At 35.0% G+C, this 16,530-nt stretch overlaps 1 protein-coding gene across 1 annotated transcript in view; it reads left to right on the forward strand.

Annotated features, from left to right (window-relative positions):
* The window catches only part of CSTF3 (cleavage stimulation factor subunit 3), a 63,577-nt gene extending 47,832 nt beyond the window's left edge, over window positions 1-15,745 (forward strand). The window contains exons 5-21 of the mRNA XM_014054667.2: window positions 212-309; window positions 1,411-1,477; window positions 1,565-1,599; window positions 1,705-1,831; window positions 3,109-3,186; window positions 3,355-3,517; window positions 3,960-4,069; window positions 5,157-5,273; window positions 5,433-5,507; window positions 9,221-9,364; window positions 9,452-9,554; window positions 12,216-12,285; window positions 13,513-13,708; window positions 13,827-13,980; window positions 14,247-14,341; window positions 14,480-14,540; window positions 15,030-15,745. Of these exons, the coding sequence (XP_013910142.1) occupies window positions 212-309; window positions 1,411-1,477; window positions 1,565-1,599; window positions 1,705-1,831; window positions 3,109-3,186; window positions 3,355-3,517; window positions 3,960-4,069; window positions 5,157-5,273; window positions 5,433-5,507; window positions 9,221-9,364; window positions 9,452-9,554; window positions 12,216-12,285; window positions 13,513-13,708; window positions 13,827-13,980; window positions 14,247-14,341; window positions 14,480-14,540; window positions 15,030-15,232 (1,896 nt within the window). The 3' untranslated portion in view covers window positions 15,233-15,745. The remainder of the gene's footprint in view (window positions 1-211; window positions 310-1,410; window positions 1,478-1,564; window positions 1,600-1,704; window positions 1,832-3,108; window positions 3,187-3,354; window positions 3,518-3,959; window positions 4,070-5,156; window positions 5,274-5,432; window positions 5,508-9,220; window positions 9,365-9,451; window positions 9,555-12,215; window positions 12,286-13,512; window positions 13,709-13,826; window positions 13,981-14,246; window positions 14,342-14,479; window positions 14,541-15,029) is intronic.
* Window positions 15,746-16,530: the final 785 nt, after the last annotated feature.

The following is a 16,530-nucleotide window of genomic DNA, read 5'->3' on the forward strand; positions in this document are numbered from 1 at the left end:
TCAAATTGCTGCAGTTTACAGCTGTATTATTTTAACACTGGTTAAAAATAACCGACACCGAATGTAATTCATGAAAATTTGCCCAAGAAATGTAGAGGATAATCATTGTATTTTGTTCAAAATTGAGGAAGTTTGTTCAAATTTGCAAAACAAGAATCTACTGTGACCTGCTGATGGACCCCCATTTCTTTTTTCTCTCAATATAATATAGCTATTTCAACGATGCCTTATGAAAGTCTTACACATTGACTTGTGGAAGTGCTACCTTTCATATGTGCGAGAAACAAAAGGGAAGCTACCCAGTTATAAGTAAGTTGATATGGTATATTGGCTACTTCTTATAGGCCTAAGATTTAAAGGAAGAAATAGATAACTCTGCCAAGGTCAATTCTTCACATGGACATACCATGGCACAAATTGCTGACTCAGCGCTGTAGGAGGATTGCTTAGAGTGTATTGGTGTAACACTGCTGATCCAGGACTGGTACTTCCCTCTTCCATCTGTTTCTCACCTCCTACTTTTACTTTTTAGTTTATGTAGAAGCAGCAATAATTTTGGAACTACTACCCTATTGCTCAGTGGTGTCTCTGGTATAAGGATACAACAAAGTTAATTTTCTTGATCAGTAGTTTAAACTGCGGCATCATTATGTCTGTGAGCATCTAGGCTCACTCCAAACTACTCTGAATTTTTTCAAGCTTTCTGCTCCTTGGAGAATCAAATGTCCAGACAGCCATCAGTTTAAAGCAGTTTGGAATTAACCTGAAAGTTGTTTGAAGTGTAATCATTCTCATTGTTACTTTTTAAATATTATTTCACCTTACTTTGCAGAACAGATAGTCTATTGGTTACTGCTTTGTTTAATACTGTTCACAGTTAAATCAATGATGAAAAAATAGCTTTGTAATCAGTTCTTACTTTTATGACCTTCCTAGATCTGTAAAGCAAAGAAAAGGTGAAATAAGATCGGAAGCATAGTCACAAATTCACTTAGCAATTGTTTGCTTAATAACTGAGTTGTCTGTCTCAATTGTAGTCCCTGGACAAGGACTACCAGTATTTTCAATTATATGATTGTACAGTAATGTAATCCCAGAGTAAGGATGCCAATAAAGAGCAAAATGTCTTAATATTATTAAAGCTGCTTTATTTCAGCTCTTTCTAAACCCTATGTTATTTCTCAAATCTCAATCTGCTTTTCAAAAATCCTTTTAAAATGCAACAAGTAGGTTCCTTGATCAGGGAATTCTCTCCAAAATGTAGATCCTCTTGAAGCATGTCAGACTGTGCCCTATGAAAAATTTGGAATGATATTTTTATGTATGATAACCTGCTTGTTTAAAGTAATAAAACATAATAATTTGTTTTCATGCAAATTTAATTCCATATTTTCTTTGTATTTTTTACAGAGAAAAAATGGCTCAAGCATATGATTTTGCTCTAGATAAAATTGGCATGGAAATAATGTCATATCAGGTAGGTTTCTATATATATATTTGGAAATATTTTTTGTTAAATACTGAACGGTTATGACAAACTAAACTTTGATTGCTTTTTATATAGATCTGGGTAGATTACATCAATTTTTTGAAAGGCGTGTAAGTACAATATTTTTTCTTTTATGTTAATTAATGCAATGTTGATATTCATACAGGTTGCAAAGTGTATTTGCTGACATATTACTGTCTCGCCTCACTATTTAGTGAAGCAGTAGGGTCCTACGCAGAAAACCAGAGGATAACAGCTGTCCGCAGGGTTTATCAGCGAGGCTGTGTGAACCCTATGATCAACATTGAACAACTGTGGCGAGATTATAACAAGTATGAAGAGGTAAATGAAAAGATGCTAGCATTCCAATTTGAGTGACTCTAACACAACTATTTTCTTCCTCTGCAGTGGGAGCTTTTTCTGATAAGGCAAGGTGAATAGACTATTGTCTCATACTGTTCAAAATTAAAATCAGTCTTTTGCATTTAAGACCAGCCATTTATATTCCTTTCCCCCTTTGTTGCTTTGTTTATCATCTCAAATCATAAACAGTCTATAGAATTTGAAAACTAACACATTATTTGGTAAAGCTTGAGTTAACTTCAGAAAGAAAGAAAATAATTTGTAAGAAAGTCAGTCCTAACACACTGAAATCTCAGGGATCCTTGTTTGACTATGGATTTTTGTACCTGATCTCAATGATGCAGAATTTACATATGGAGAACATTGGTTTGCAGATACAGTTTTGATCCTTTTGGCCACAAGGTATATATTCTGTGATAATCCTAGCTCAAGAATAGCTAAAGAATCTTTTGGGGAACAACCTTTTTCACAACATAAACAGGTAGATTTAAATTTTTTTATAACATTCAAATCTGAATTTGATTGACTTCTAATGCTTCTTCAAAGTTTATTGAACTTAAGCATTTATTATTTGTCTGCCTTAATCACAGTGAATTCAGAATTACTTCTGAAATTAGTTTTCTGAGTCCTTATAAGGAATTAACTTATAAGAATTAACTGATGTTCCCAAGCCTTTATTATCTTTATTAAAAGTTGAAAGAAGTTGATGGAGTTAGCATGAATTGTTTATGTATCAGTTATAACAATATGAATACCTTATCTTGACAATCAGTGGCTGGTTATTTAAAAAACTGTGAAGCTATTTTTTTTTCATCTAAAAAAAGAAACCTCCCTTCCTCTCTCTCCCTTCCTTCCTTTTACAAGAAACCTGGTCTAGTCAAATTTTTTGAAAATTTTCTTTAATTATGTATATTTCTGGTCATGCTTCTTTTAAATTCTCATAGTTATGCTGTATATTCTATACATCATGGTGGACTAGTGATGAAGACACTTTCCTCCCACTTGGAAGCTTGAGCATTCAGTCTTAGGTAGCAGCAGATATTTCTCCCCCAGGGTGCAAAGAAAAAATATTTGCTGTGAAGTAAACGCTCAGCTCTATCCATTTGCCCTGACACTACCCAGAATTAAGGGATTAGAAGGTCGTAAAAAAGGAGCTGTGTGTATACCATGTATAACTTGTTTAGTAAAATACATAAGAGGACGTCAGTGAATAAGTACAGGTTTTCAGAGTTTAACAGCTTTTTCTCTTTTTCCAGGGAATCAATATCCACTTAGCCAAAAAAATGATTGAAGATCGTAGTAGAGATTATATGAATGCTAGACGTGTTGCTAAGGTACAGATGATGGTGGATTTTTGTTTTCCTTTTTATGAATTTCCTTTTATGATGAAAAACTGAACTGTAATATGTGTCCAATAGAACAATATTCAAATATTAAAAACAAAACACATTATTGAATTATTTGCCTTGTTTTAACTATTGTAATAACTACCTCTCTTTTAGGAGTACGAGACTGTGATGAAAGGTCTGGACCGTAATGCTCCCTCTGTCCCACCACAAAATACTCCACAAGAAGCACAGCAGGTAGACATGTGGAAAAAATACATTCAGTGGGAAAAGAGTAACCCTCTGCGTACGGAAGACCAAACTCTCATTACAAAGAGAGGTAGCTTCATTTATTTATTTATTTTGCTTTTCAGATACTTTGATAGAGTCTAGATTCTAAATCCCAGATCACTTCAATGATGGGATTGCAAAGCATTGCAAACAGAATCTGATAATTTTTGAATAGAAAAATAAATCTACCTTTGCTTAGATTATAGGATACAAGAATGATTCCTTTGTGTGATAAATATGTGATGTTTATATGAAGCTTGGGTCACCAACAGTTTTAAATGTTAAAAAAAAACTACTGAAAATATGAAACAAGTACGTTTGTGAGAATGCCCTCAAATTTACAGACTTATTGGGGAACAATAAGATGTAATTTTTCAATCAAACAATGCCAAATTGGTTAGTGAGGAGCTTGAAGAAACATTGTGATTTAAATAAGTAATGATTTGTTTTGCAAAATGCCTAATAAATATTGTCTCTCTGTCTTCTCCTAGTGATGTTTGCATATGAACAATGCCTCTTAGTATTGGGTCATCATCCTGATATCTGGTACGAAGCTGCACAATATCTTGAACAATCCAGCAAGCTGCTAGCTGAGAAAGGAGTAAGAAAAAATGTTGAAATATCTGCATGTGCACTACTGACATAGATAACACATTGTTTCGTGTTATCTGTGTGTTTTATTACACATTGTTATTTAGTATTAACACTGTTAATTATTTTAAAATTGATTTGCTCTTCTTATACAAACACCAATTTGACTTAATATGTTAATCCAGGCTTAAATAATTGAAGAATTGTATGGAAACAAAAGTAACCAATATTGTGAATTTATTATAGATAGTCCTCTGATTACAATGGCAATTGAAAGACCCATCACTAAATGATGCGGTCCTAAAGGGTGATGTCACATGACCACATCACTTAGTAAGACTGCAATCTCGGCAGTCTCAGTTGCTATTGTAATCCCAGACCCATGCAAGTTGTTAAGCGAGAGCAGGCAGGAATCCCAGGAAAGAGGGCCAGTGGGTACTCTAGTGCTGCAGGGTAGGTCCACTGGGGGACGGGGGGGGGGGGGCAGAGAGTTCTACAGGTAAATGCTCCAATGCTTTGGTGGGAGACTGGGATAGGCTGCGATCAAATGTTGTAGATCATGGGCAGGTACTTGAATACCATGTGGGGATGCCATGGGCAATAATTCCAGAGCATGGGTGAACAAAAACACAGTGGGAGTAATTTTCAACTACCTTCTGGCTTTGCTATTAACTTTGCTTGAAATTATTACCATATGACTGTGGCTGTCACATTTTTGTAATCATGAGCTGACCACTGCACATCTGAATTTTAATCACGTGATTGCAGGAGTGTTGCAGTGGCCAGAACTTGAAGAACCAGTTGTAAGTTTGTTCAGCACCATCGTAACTTTAAACAGATGCTAAACAAATGGTTGTAGCCTAAGGACTACTTGTAGGCCATAAAAGTTTGCAGTCAATATATATATAAAATGAACTCCAATATCCAATTAGAAACTAATCAAGTTTGCTTGTTTTTGATATGCAATCCAATTAAGTTTACAATGCCAGTATAATTTTTTCAGTGAGCATGGTTTAAATGGCTGAAAATTGTTTTCTGACTATATTTTTTAATTATTGTGCCTGACAAATTCTTTTCATTACTTTATTTTATTTTAGGATATGAACAATGCTAAACTTTTCAGTGATGAAGCAGCAAATATTTATGAAAGAGCAATCAGCACTTTATTAAAAAAGAATATGCTTCTTTATTTTGCCTATGCAGATTATGAAGAGGTGAATCAAAACATTTCTTTATTCTCTCAAACTTTAATGAAGTCCTCCCCTATGTTTAGAGATTGTAATCTCCATAAAAATACAGTCAAACTATTATGCTAATAGTTTGATCCCACTTTGGACCTAAACTAATGAAATTTTTTTTTTTAATTTGTGCAGAGTCGTATGAAATATGAGAAAGTACACAGCATATATAATAGACTCTTGGCTATTGAAGACATTGATCCCACTTTGGTATGTTTGATCTCTAGTACTTCAATTTTCAAATAATTGCAGTATGACCAACTTTGATTCTCTTAGCTTAGCTCTCTCAGTGGCATTTTTTAAAACCGTTTTTTTGCTTATTTTGTATCCCCCAATTTATATAAATCATATGTTACTTCAGGTTTTTTGTCATTGTGGTAAAGATTATATTCCTGTGCTTAAAATTATGGAAATATGAAAAATATTACACATTGTTTCAACATGTGTTTAAAGAGAGTAGCAAGTGAAATCGCTGTTAACAATAATTTCGTACGCATTAACAGTGTTAGGGTCATCAAGAATGCTAGAATATCCTAGCAAAAAAAGCCAAAAAACAAAATAAATGTTTCATAATATCTAGATCTTCTTTTATCTTTTATTGATTTTATTATACTCTCTGATGTGAGCCGCCCAGAGTTGTTGAAAATCAAGTAACATCCAAGTTTAATTTGTTATTGTTGTTATTTAACTTGTGATGATACATACATAGGTATCAAAGTAAGGTGAAGAACCATATTCAAAAATAAGTTCTAGTATTACAAACTTTTTCAGCTGTTAAAGGATTTGTTTATTTATTGAAACAATTTTATCTGGCTGTTTAATTCATTAAATATGAAGCCGAGCAACCAAAATAGGATTAAAAAGTAAAACAAGATAACTAATAAGTATAAAACTATCACAACATGATATAAGACATTGTAATTGATAACTAGTATCTTAATTTGCACTCAGAAGCCAATAGAAGGCCAGTGTAGTTCATAAAGCAGTGATATTACATGGATGCATTAAGGTATACCCATAACTATTCATACCACTGCATTCTGTAGAAATTATAGTATTTGGATGGTCTTGATGGGAAGTCCCTTGTACAGCTAAAGTCAGCAACTCAAGTAACAGGTAACTATGGCATGAGTGACAGTGACTCCAGATCCAGGAATGAGTGCAACTAATGCACAAGATGGGGTTGTTCAAAGGCTCTTTTACCCACAGTTGCAACCTGTTCTTCAAGCGGGAGCTGCAAGTCCAATGTGGGCCTCCAAATTCTGCACTGAATATCAGAATAGCAGGGTTGGAAGGGAATTTGGAGGTGTTCTAATCCAACCCCCTGGACAAGCAGGAAACCCTATACCATTTCAGACAAATGGTTGTCCAACCGCTCCTTAAAAACCTCCAGTATTGGAGCAACCACAATTTTTGGAGTTGTGAGACAACTAATTTTGTCTGGAAGAATGCAACCTCACCTATAATTAAACATGGAAAGTCTATAGATGTAGGGGCAGGGGTGGAGGCATTAAAATCTACTGCCACTCTATCATGCTTAAATTGGGCTGAAGTTTGTTATTTTCCCATCCAGACCCTTTCCCCAGTCTACAGATACTTTGAAAGAACCTTGTTTGCATAATTTGATTGACCAATGATAGAATGGTAAAACTGTATATCACCAAAATACTGATGATACTTATACCCTTACTAACAGATGGCTTCATGCACTGGTTTCATGTTAAATAGAAGCAGAAAGAGGGTAAAGCTCTAAAGCAACCTGAAAAACAGAAATCTAGGGCTACATTTCTCCATCAAAACCAACTTATTTGGAGGAACAGAACCACACAGCACTGTGCCCCTCACACCCAATCCCCTAAACCCATGATGGAGAACCTATGGCACACGTGCCAGAGGTGGCACACAGAGCCCTCTCTGTGGGCATGTGTGCTGTCGTGAGCTGCTCTTCTGGTTTCCGGTGCGTCAGTCTTTGCATGTACCAGAGCGCCGGAAACCTGGGTTTCTGGCACTCCGGCATGCACGAAGACCAGCTGGCCAGCATTCATGCATGTGCCAGAAACCCAAAGACCAACTGGCCAGCACACATATGTGCACCGGCCAGCTGGTCTTCTGGTTTCCAGTGCTCTGATGTGCATTCCGGTTTGGGCACTTGGTGCCAAAAAGGTTCACCATCACTGCCCTAAACCAATTCAGAAGGATACCATGATTGATGGTATTGAGGGCTAATGAAAGATCAGATATTGTAAGGGTGGAGGCATCACCCCCATCTTAATTCTGTTGTAGGTCAAGTACAATTAATGCTGTATCAGTGCTATAGCCCAGTCTGAAACGTGACAGAAAAGGGTCCAGATAATCTATTTCCTCCAGGTTCCTCTGGACCTGCAAGCCTACCACCTTCTCAAGGTTGGAGACAGGGTGAAAATCTTCCAGAGCTGTTGGATCCAAGGATAGTTTCTTGAGGATGGGGTGGACCACCACCACTTTAAGGGCGGCAGAACATCTCCTCCCTCAAGGATGACTTCACCTCTGCCTGGATCCAACCACAGGTTGTCTCCCAAGAGGCCTTAACCAGCCAGAAGGGACACGGATGTAAGTTACAGGAGGCCATAGATTCCTTGTCCACATCCTTGAGACCAACTGGCTTAAACCTTTCTCATACATGACTGTGCCTCAAGCAATTTTAAAGTACCTGCATAACTGGAATCCAATTCAGAATGGATTTTAGTGATTTTATCTGCCTCAGGTATCTTTGTAGTTGTCCCTGCAGATATTTCTCAGGCCCATCCCTACCCTAGGAGAGACTGGATTACCTTGAACAGGACCTCTAGGTGGCTACCTTCATCTAGAGACACAATAAGGGAAGAAAAATAATCACATTCCTGATTGGATTCATTCTTAATTTTGTTCCAGAGATATTCTAGATATTTCTGGTGCTGTTTTATTTCCAGAGCCTTCTGAAAACCAGGGACATTTTCTGGGATCCATAAGCAGAAAAAGTTTACATAGATACAGCCCAATCTAGAGGTGTTGTTTGACCCCTTCATTCAAGGTAGCAACTATGGCTTCACAGTGACCATGAAGTTCCAACCTGCTTCTGACCCCATACCCAGGAGAGGGAGGTTGAAGTCCTTCAATATAAGTCTGGGAAACTCTACTGCCAATCCAGTTTTGACACTGAGCAGCTCAGAAAGTGAAAGGGGTCCAGTAGCAGCAATTCCAATTGACCACCAGAGTCCAATTTGATCAGTAAGGTCTCTTGAGGGCTGTCAGGATCTTTCAAGTGACAATAGCAACCCTGCTGCCCTGTCTTAGAATCATGGCTGGTGCTACACTTGAAACCCAGATGGGCACATTTTTGAGAGGGGAATTCCCCTTTCAACCAGGCTTTGGTAATAGATACCGGATTTCAGTAAATCATGCATGCTATCATTATTATTAAATCTGATCAGAATTATGAGATTATACATTATCTATTATGAAAAGACAGATGGTTGATTTATTCCACCTCATTTTCCACATCTAAGGAAACCTAAACAATTCATTGGCAAAATTCACAGCCCTAAAAGTTGCTGGCAATTTGGATAGCAGCTGGAGAAGCAGAAAAGCAAAGTGGCTTAGAATTTCAACTCTAGGGCCAGTCACTTGAGCAATATGGTAGTGGAGATTTTTGATCAATGAATTGTATATCAGTTATATGCTATGTGGGGCTCGGTTTGACCCCCAAAGAATTTGAGAAGCAATATGAGTTTAGACAATTACGTGTTGTTATGTTTTCGATGTTTAAGAACTAAAACATATTAAATATATATGCTACCTTGAATTTCAAAATATAAAGAGGTTTAAATGTGCAACAAAGCCACATTCGTAATAAAGTATAGATCTCTTTATACTGCACTGCAGCTAAAAGATTATCCATTCCTCAGGTTTATATTCAGTACATGAAATTTGCAAGGCGAGCAGAAGGTATAAAATCAGGCCGAATGATATTTAAGAAAGCACGAGAAGATGCCCGCACCCGCCACCATGTTTATGTTACAGCTGCTCTGATGGAATATTATTGCAGCAAGGTAATTCTTCATAGTGAGTGAAATTATTATATCAGTTTTTTAGATGGTTCATTTTTTACTTGACTAATAATGTTTTTAAATTCACAGGACAAGTCAGTGGCTTTTAAGATTTTTGAACTAGGCTTGAAGAAATATGGGGACATTCCAGAATATGTCTTGGCATATATTGATTATCTTTCTCATTTGAATGGTAAGTTCCAGGAATTCAGAGAAGTCATTAAATTGGAGATTATAATTCACTGTGTCTTTCCCATTAGTATATTAATATTCATTTATTTTATTTCTTTAACCACCCTAAATGCCATGAAAATTTTAAGAGAGCATTTTTGTATTAACAAAATGAACGTTTTCCCCAAAATTGAGCACCTAACTTGTAAATATTGGGGAATTGATAATTGTACAGGCATTCTCGCATAATTAATTGGTAAAAAAACCTGGACTTTTCAATTTTAGGGTTTCTTTGTTTTTCAAAAAGTTGATTTCATCAGGATGTGGGCCCAGAAGGGTTATTATACACAATCTGATTTGAAGAGAGTGTAGACAAAGGCTAGGACGTTGTAACGTATTTTCGTAATATGCGTGCAGATCCAAGCAGTGCGGTTTTTTGCATTTGACTGATGGTAATTTTGTCAATTTTTAACTGTTTTAAATGTAATTCCAGTGCTTTTGGAATAGCACCCAGTGTGCCAATTACCACTGGAATTACCACTGCTGGTTTGTACCATAGTCGTTGAATTTCAATTTTAAGTCTGGTATTTTGCGATTTTTTCATGTTCCTTCTCAGCTACCCTGCTATCACCTGGTATTGCGATGTCTATGATTGTGATCTTATTTTTTCTCAACCAGTGTGATGTCTGGTGTATTATGAGCCAGTATTTTTTCTGTTTGTATGCGAAAATCCCACAAGATCTTGACCATCTGATTTTCGGTGACTTTTTCAGGCTGATGTTCCCACCAGTTTGTTGCTGTTTTAATATTATAATTTTTGCACAAATTCCAATGGATCATTTGTGCTACTAAATTGTGCCGCAATTTATAATCAGTCTGCATGATTTTTTTACAGCAGCTGAGTATGTGATCAACAGTTTCATCAGCTTCTTTGCAAAGTCTGCATTTGGCATCATCAGAGGATTTTTCGATTTTGGCCTTAATGGCATTTGTGCGGATAGCTTGTTCTTGCGCAGCCAGGATTAGTGACTCTGTTTCTTTCTTTAATGTACCTGTTGTTAACCATAACCAAGTTTGTTCACTGTCCACTTTATCTTTTATTTTTTCCAGAAATTGGCCATGCAGTGCTTTGTTCTGCCAACTCTCCATTCTTGATTTTATCACATCTTTTCTATATTCTTGTTTCGTCTGTTGGGCCTTCAGTAGATTTTTGTTCTTTACTTCGATTAATAGATGTTCTTGACTTTCTTTGAAATAATCAGCCAGTGCATGTTTTTTTTCTTCAACTGTTTGCTTCACTTGTAATAATCCTCTGCCACCTGATTTTCGGGGCAGATATAGTCTATCAGTATCACCACGTGGATGTAAACTGTAGTGCATTGTCATTAGTTTCCTGGTTTTTCGATCCAAAATGTCCAAATCAGCTTGTGTCCAGTTAACTATACCAACTGTGTATCTTATAACTGGTATTGCCCAGGTATTTATGGCCTTGATTGTATTTCCACCATTCAATTTAGATTTCAAAATTTTCCTAACTCTGTTGGTGTACTCTCGCCTGACAATAGTTTTTACTTTTCCATGCTTGATATTATCCAACTGCAGAATGCCTAAGTATTTGTAGGCTTCATTTTCGTTGCATTTAATTAGTTGGCCATTGGGCTGCAAAAACTGCGCTACTCGGAACATCTTATATTTTAAGAAGGTACTTGGTTGATATCTAGTACCAACCATTAGCACCAGTCACTGGTATTTGTAATGCATTTGTGAATATTCAGTTGGCTGAGTTTCATGTTTAATCAATAAAGCTAATAATAATAATAATAACAACAACAACAACAACTCAATTTACAATTGTTGGCAATAGCAGGGTACATAGGATCAAACAAATTATTATTATTATTATTATTATTATTATTATTATTATTATTATTAATTATATACTTTATTCATTAAACATGAAACTCAGTCAACTGAACATTCAAAAATGCATCATGGTATTTATGATGCATTTTTCAATGTTCAGTTGACTTAGTTTCATGTTTAATGAATAAAGTATGTTGTTTTGTTGTTAATCTTTAATCTTAATTGTTGTTATTGTTATTATTGTTATTATCTTATGTACCCTGCTGTTATCAACAATTGTAAATTGAGTTTTAAATTCTTTTAATATTTGGATTGTTTCAGTGTGATATAGTACCTTTAATTGTAATGCATATGTAATTAAAAGTTAAGTTTATGTAGCTTCGTTTTAGCCTTAAGCCCCTTTTGTTAAGCTTTAATGTAGGAAAGGCAGCCATTAGCATTTTGTTCCGTTCATGTGGAATAGATAGAGATTTTCAAAGAATCGAAGTTATTTTCTTATAATTTCTTTTAAATTTTTTTAAAGGGTATGGGATGAAAAGGTTTTAGATTGAAATAATAGAAAATGTGATAAGTTACTGAAATTGTCTCAAATTAAATTTTTGCCTTGTGTTTTTCCTTTTTTTTCTTTTACAGATTTTTTTCTGCACTTTTTTTCTGCACTTTTTTCTTTTTTTGGTATTTTTCTTAGTTTGTATCAGTATTCCAAGTATTTCAACCTTGTATTTTAAACTTACAATTATTCTTTAAAAAATTCTGTTTTTAAAAATCATACAAATATTTACTTGTTTTAATTTTTGCTTTTAAACTCTGTTTTAAATAGAGGATAATAATACAAGAGTCCTGTTTGAACGCGTGTTGACCTCGGGGAGCCTGCCACCAGAAAAATCTGGGTAAGCTTTACCTAAGCTCCTTCCTACACGTGATCTCTTTTGTTGTACTTATAAATAAAGAGAGAGCTACTAAGAGAAGCAAAATATGTAGCACATTCTGTGGGCATGCATTTTATGGATTCCCCCAAATGTTTTGATATGATCTGGCATGCTTTGGTACTTTTACCCGCATGCATCAGAAATGAGTTTACTGTAAATCACTCAGTCATTTAGACAGTGAGATCAGCAGCATATAAATCTAATTAATACATATATACATGAATGAATAGTTCCATCTACCTGCCAGCTTTGTACCTACATTCTTCTCCATCTTATCTGTGTTTATTCATCGAAAACTACAGTAATGGGTTTACTGTGAAAGTCACTTGTACAGTGACATGAGTGGTGTATTTGATTAATACAAACATACATAAATGAATGACCTCCTTTCTGGTTTTCACCGTACATTCTTCCCCAACTCATCTGTGATTACTCGCTGAAAAATATTCTGTTTAACAAGTGATTTCCACTTGGACCCTACTTTTTGGAGCCAAAATGCTGGGGAGTTATGTACATTTGTGGATTACGTTTGTCTAAATTTAATAAATAACTATGTTGTCTGTCATTTTGCTCCTAAATGTAGTGAATTGTACAATCTATGCATGCAGCTCATTTTGTTTCCATTTTACTTGTAAGAGCTCTTCCACCATCGCTCCTCTTTATACATAAGCTGACTGGTTGCCATTCAACCTGGATCAATATTAATCAGTATAGAATCATTTTTTTTGACTTTTACTCCTTACTAGAGCAGCTTATAGACTAGACTCAGTTGTCAGTTTTTCTGGATCTAAAATAAACATTTTCTAGAAAAAGGAGGCAACTAAAATTAACCTGTGGGCAATTGTTGTGACTTTTGGTTATAAGAAAAAAAAAGACTGGTATTTGTATACAATACATTTAACATTAGACTAGAATAGTTTCTCATGCAAAGACAGAGCTGATTAGTAGCAAGCCACCAACACATAAAACATTTTTTTATTAAAATTGTAGCAGTGAGTCTTGCAATAAATTGGATTTGAAACATGCTGGTTATTGAACAGTTGCAAAAGACATCGGTATTATTTTAGAAAGTGTAATTAAAATATGCTTAAATAAACATGTTTTCTATATTTTGATTTTTCTGTCTCATTGGGCATATGAATTAATTGTTATTGGGTTATTTGTTTTCTTCGGTATTTTCTTATACAGAGAAATATGGGCTCGGTTTTTAGCTTTTGAAAGCAATATTGGTGACTTGGCTAGCATATTAAAAGTTGAGAAACGAAGGTTTACAGCTTTCAAGGAAGAATATGAGGGCAAAGAAACAGCTTTGCTGGTAGACAGGTATAAATTCATGGATCTGTACCCTTGTTCTGCCAGTGAACTCAAAGCTCTTGGTTATAAGGTAAGTTAACAGAGAATGTTACATTATGTCCATTGCACACTTTCATCATTTAAATATTTTTTTTAATTTATTTAGTCACATGGATTCATTAACACTTTTCTTTTAATGCAATTTCCAGGATGTCTCTCGTGCAAAGCTATCAAACATAATTCCAGATCCTGTAGTGGCACCTTCAATAGTACCTGTGCTAAAAGATGAAGCAGACAGAAAGCCAGAATATCCAAAACCAGATACTCAGCAAATGATTCCATTTCAACCAAGACATTTAGCACGTAAGATTTTGACTAAATTTGACTAAATTTTGTCAAGATAAAAAGGGAAATTCTCTGCTACATTCTGACTACTTTATTTTAAAAATGTTTTCCTAATTCATCCTTACACATTTATTCTGTACTGCATGGTTTGAGTTATTTGATCTCAAATGTTTATTGATTGCATATGATGTCTTGTAAGATTCATCTCCAAAATAAATAAAACTCCAATCAAGCATTTTTACTTTTGCTATAAAACCAGTTATTTTTGTGTTATTATATTCCAGCTCCAGGTTTACATCCAGTTCCTGGGGGGGTCTTTCCTGTTCCACCTGCTGCTGTAGTTCTAATGAAACTTCTCCCACCTCCTGTGTGTTTTCAGGTTAGTTGTAATATAATGAAATCTCAATGAAGACTTTGGTAGTTTACTGTCTCATTTCATTAATATTGCATTTACTGAACTATAATGCTTTTATGTCAATATTCCTATTAAATGACTAATCTTTTTGTTTGTGTGCAGGGTCCATTTGTGCAAGTGGATGAACTCATGGAGATTGTCAGAAGATGCAAACTTCCAGATTGTAAGTTGTTTTTCCTCTGGTCCTCATTTTGGAAGTGTCTGGTGGTAGTACATTATCACCTGTACTGTCCCAGTTCCATATCAGAGTATTTGTTTCCAGCTCAGATCTCAGATAACTGCTTTCTTAGCCAATGAGTTCAGGGCTGGTAATATAATGGAATTTTGCTAGATTGCCCTAGACTGTTCTTAGAGAAAGTGAATTGATCTGTGTTTGGGAAACGGGAAACTATAGATTTGGTTATGGTGATCCCCAGTAAGGTCGTTTCACTGGGTCAGTGGCTGGCTGGATAAAAGGTATTATATAAACAGGGTCATCCTTAACTTTAGGGAATGGCCATTTGAGCAAAAATATTAAGACAGTATTCTATCCCTTTCTCTGTAATTACTGATGAATGTACTTTATATCTCTAAATATAAATTATGTGTATGTTCACAACTATTGAGCAAACCTTTTTTCACAAAATGAACTCTTTTCTTCCCTCTTCCAAAGCTGTGGATGAAGCTGTACGGATTATTACGGGAGGCTTGCCTGACCTTTCAATGGAAGGGAACGGACCTTTGGAAAATAATGCCCTTCTCAATAAATCTGTCAAAAGACCAAACGAAGATTCAGATGACGACGAGGAAAAGGGATCAGTGGTTCCTCCTATTCATGACATTTACAGAGCACGACAACAGAAACGAATCCGATGAGGCATGTCGCAAATTCAGTTGTGAAAATAAAGGACTTGTAATATGTTGTCTTTCAACAAATCAAATGTTTAAAAAGAATTGAAAGTTTCTAACATGCATCTTGCAACTGAGGTTGTTTTGTTACTGTGGTGCCTCTTTTTTACCAGCTGTTTTTTCATCAGAAAAGGAAAAAGGCAGATGAACTGGCAAATCTTGAGTTCTGGCAACAACTACACATTGGGACACAGACCACGCAAAATGTGTTTGCCACGTGTTTGGTTGGTCTTCAGATGTATCCTCACACACCACTTGAATTCTTGTGGGGATTTTGACAGTTTTATTTTTAAAAACTGGAAAGCTTATAATGGGAAAATATTTTAAATTCACATTTTTGAAAAACAAACTGTTCTCATTTTGCTCATGTAGTGTCTGTCCTGCCTTATTCTTCATTTTAATTTATGGCAGAATGAATGGAAGCTGTTTTGTAGTTTAAAATAGAAAAAATATTCCTTTCAAATAAAGGATCTCCTTAAAGTTACGTCTCATTAATTTTTTTCTGATACAAAAATTGTCTGATTTCAAAATCACTAATAATCCTAAATATTGAAATGAAATTGTTTGGTTTCACTGGTGTTTACTTTTCCTTGGATAAGTGTATATTGAAGTTTGTCTTTAGGATTATTTTTCTAAACATTATTTTCCCTAGACTTCAAGTGTGATAAACTGATATGAAATAAACTTTAAAGAGAAATGAAATTTGTAATCCAAAGATGCAATTATTGTATAACAGTATTGAAAATTAGGTAGTTGTCCAGAGCATGAAAATTAATTCACAAAAGTATTTAGAAAAGGTCTTTTAATAATTCAAATAATATAATTTATAGAAATAAAATTATTCCATATAAATATAGAAATAGAAAATGGTTTGTGATCCTTTTGAACTGAAGAGTTCCCATTTTCATTGACACTTAAATTAATGCTAGTCAGAAAATACTCAGGCATACAATAGTAATCATTGATAATTTATGGGAGATACAACTGGCTTTTCTCTCAGTCAAAAGATTAACATTATTTGTTGTTATGTAAATAATATAACCAGAAAATGTTTTTTTTTTAGATTACAAAATAAAATGCTAAGTACTGTGATAACTACAGATAGCATTTTCTCAGCATACAAGCTAAATTCAAGATAAGGGACAAGATTTTAGTTTGTCACTTGCCTATTAATCTTTAATTGTATGGAAGGTATGAAATCACTTAGTATTTCTATATCAATACAACTAATTTCTGATCTACTATTTTGCCCTTTCTCGGTACTT

The sequence above is a fragment of the Thamnophis sirtalis genome, unplaced genomic scaffold (assembly GCF_051295495.1).
Source record: "Thamnophis sirtalis isolate CommonGarterSnake01/CBP01778 unplaced genomic scaffold, rThaSir2_p1.2 scaffold_1, whole genome shotgun sequence".
NCBI classification, from domain to species: domain Eukaryota; kingdom Metazoa; phylum Chordata; class Lepidosauria; order Squamata; family Natricidae; genus Thamnophis; species Thamnophis sirtalis.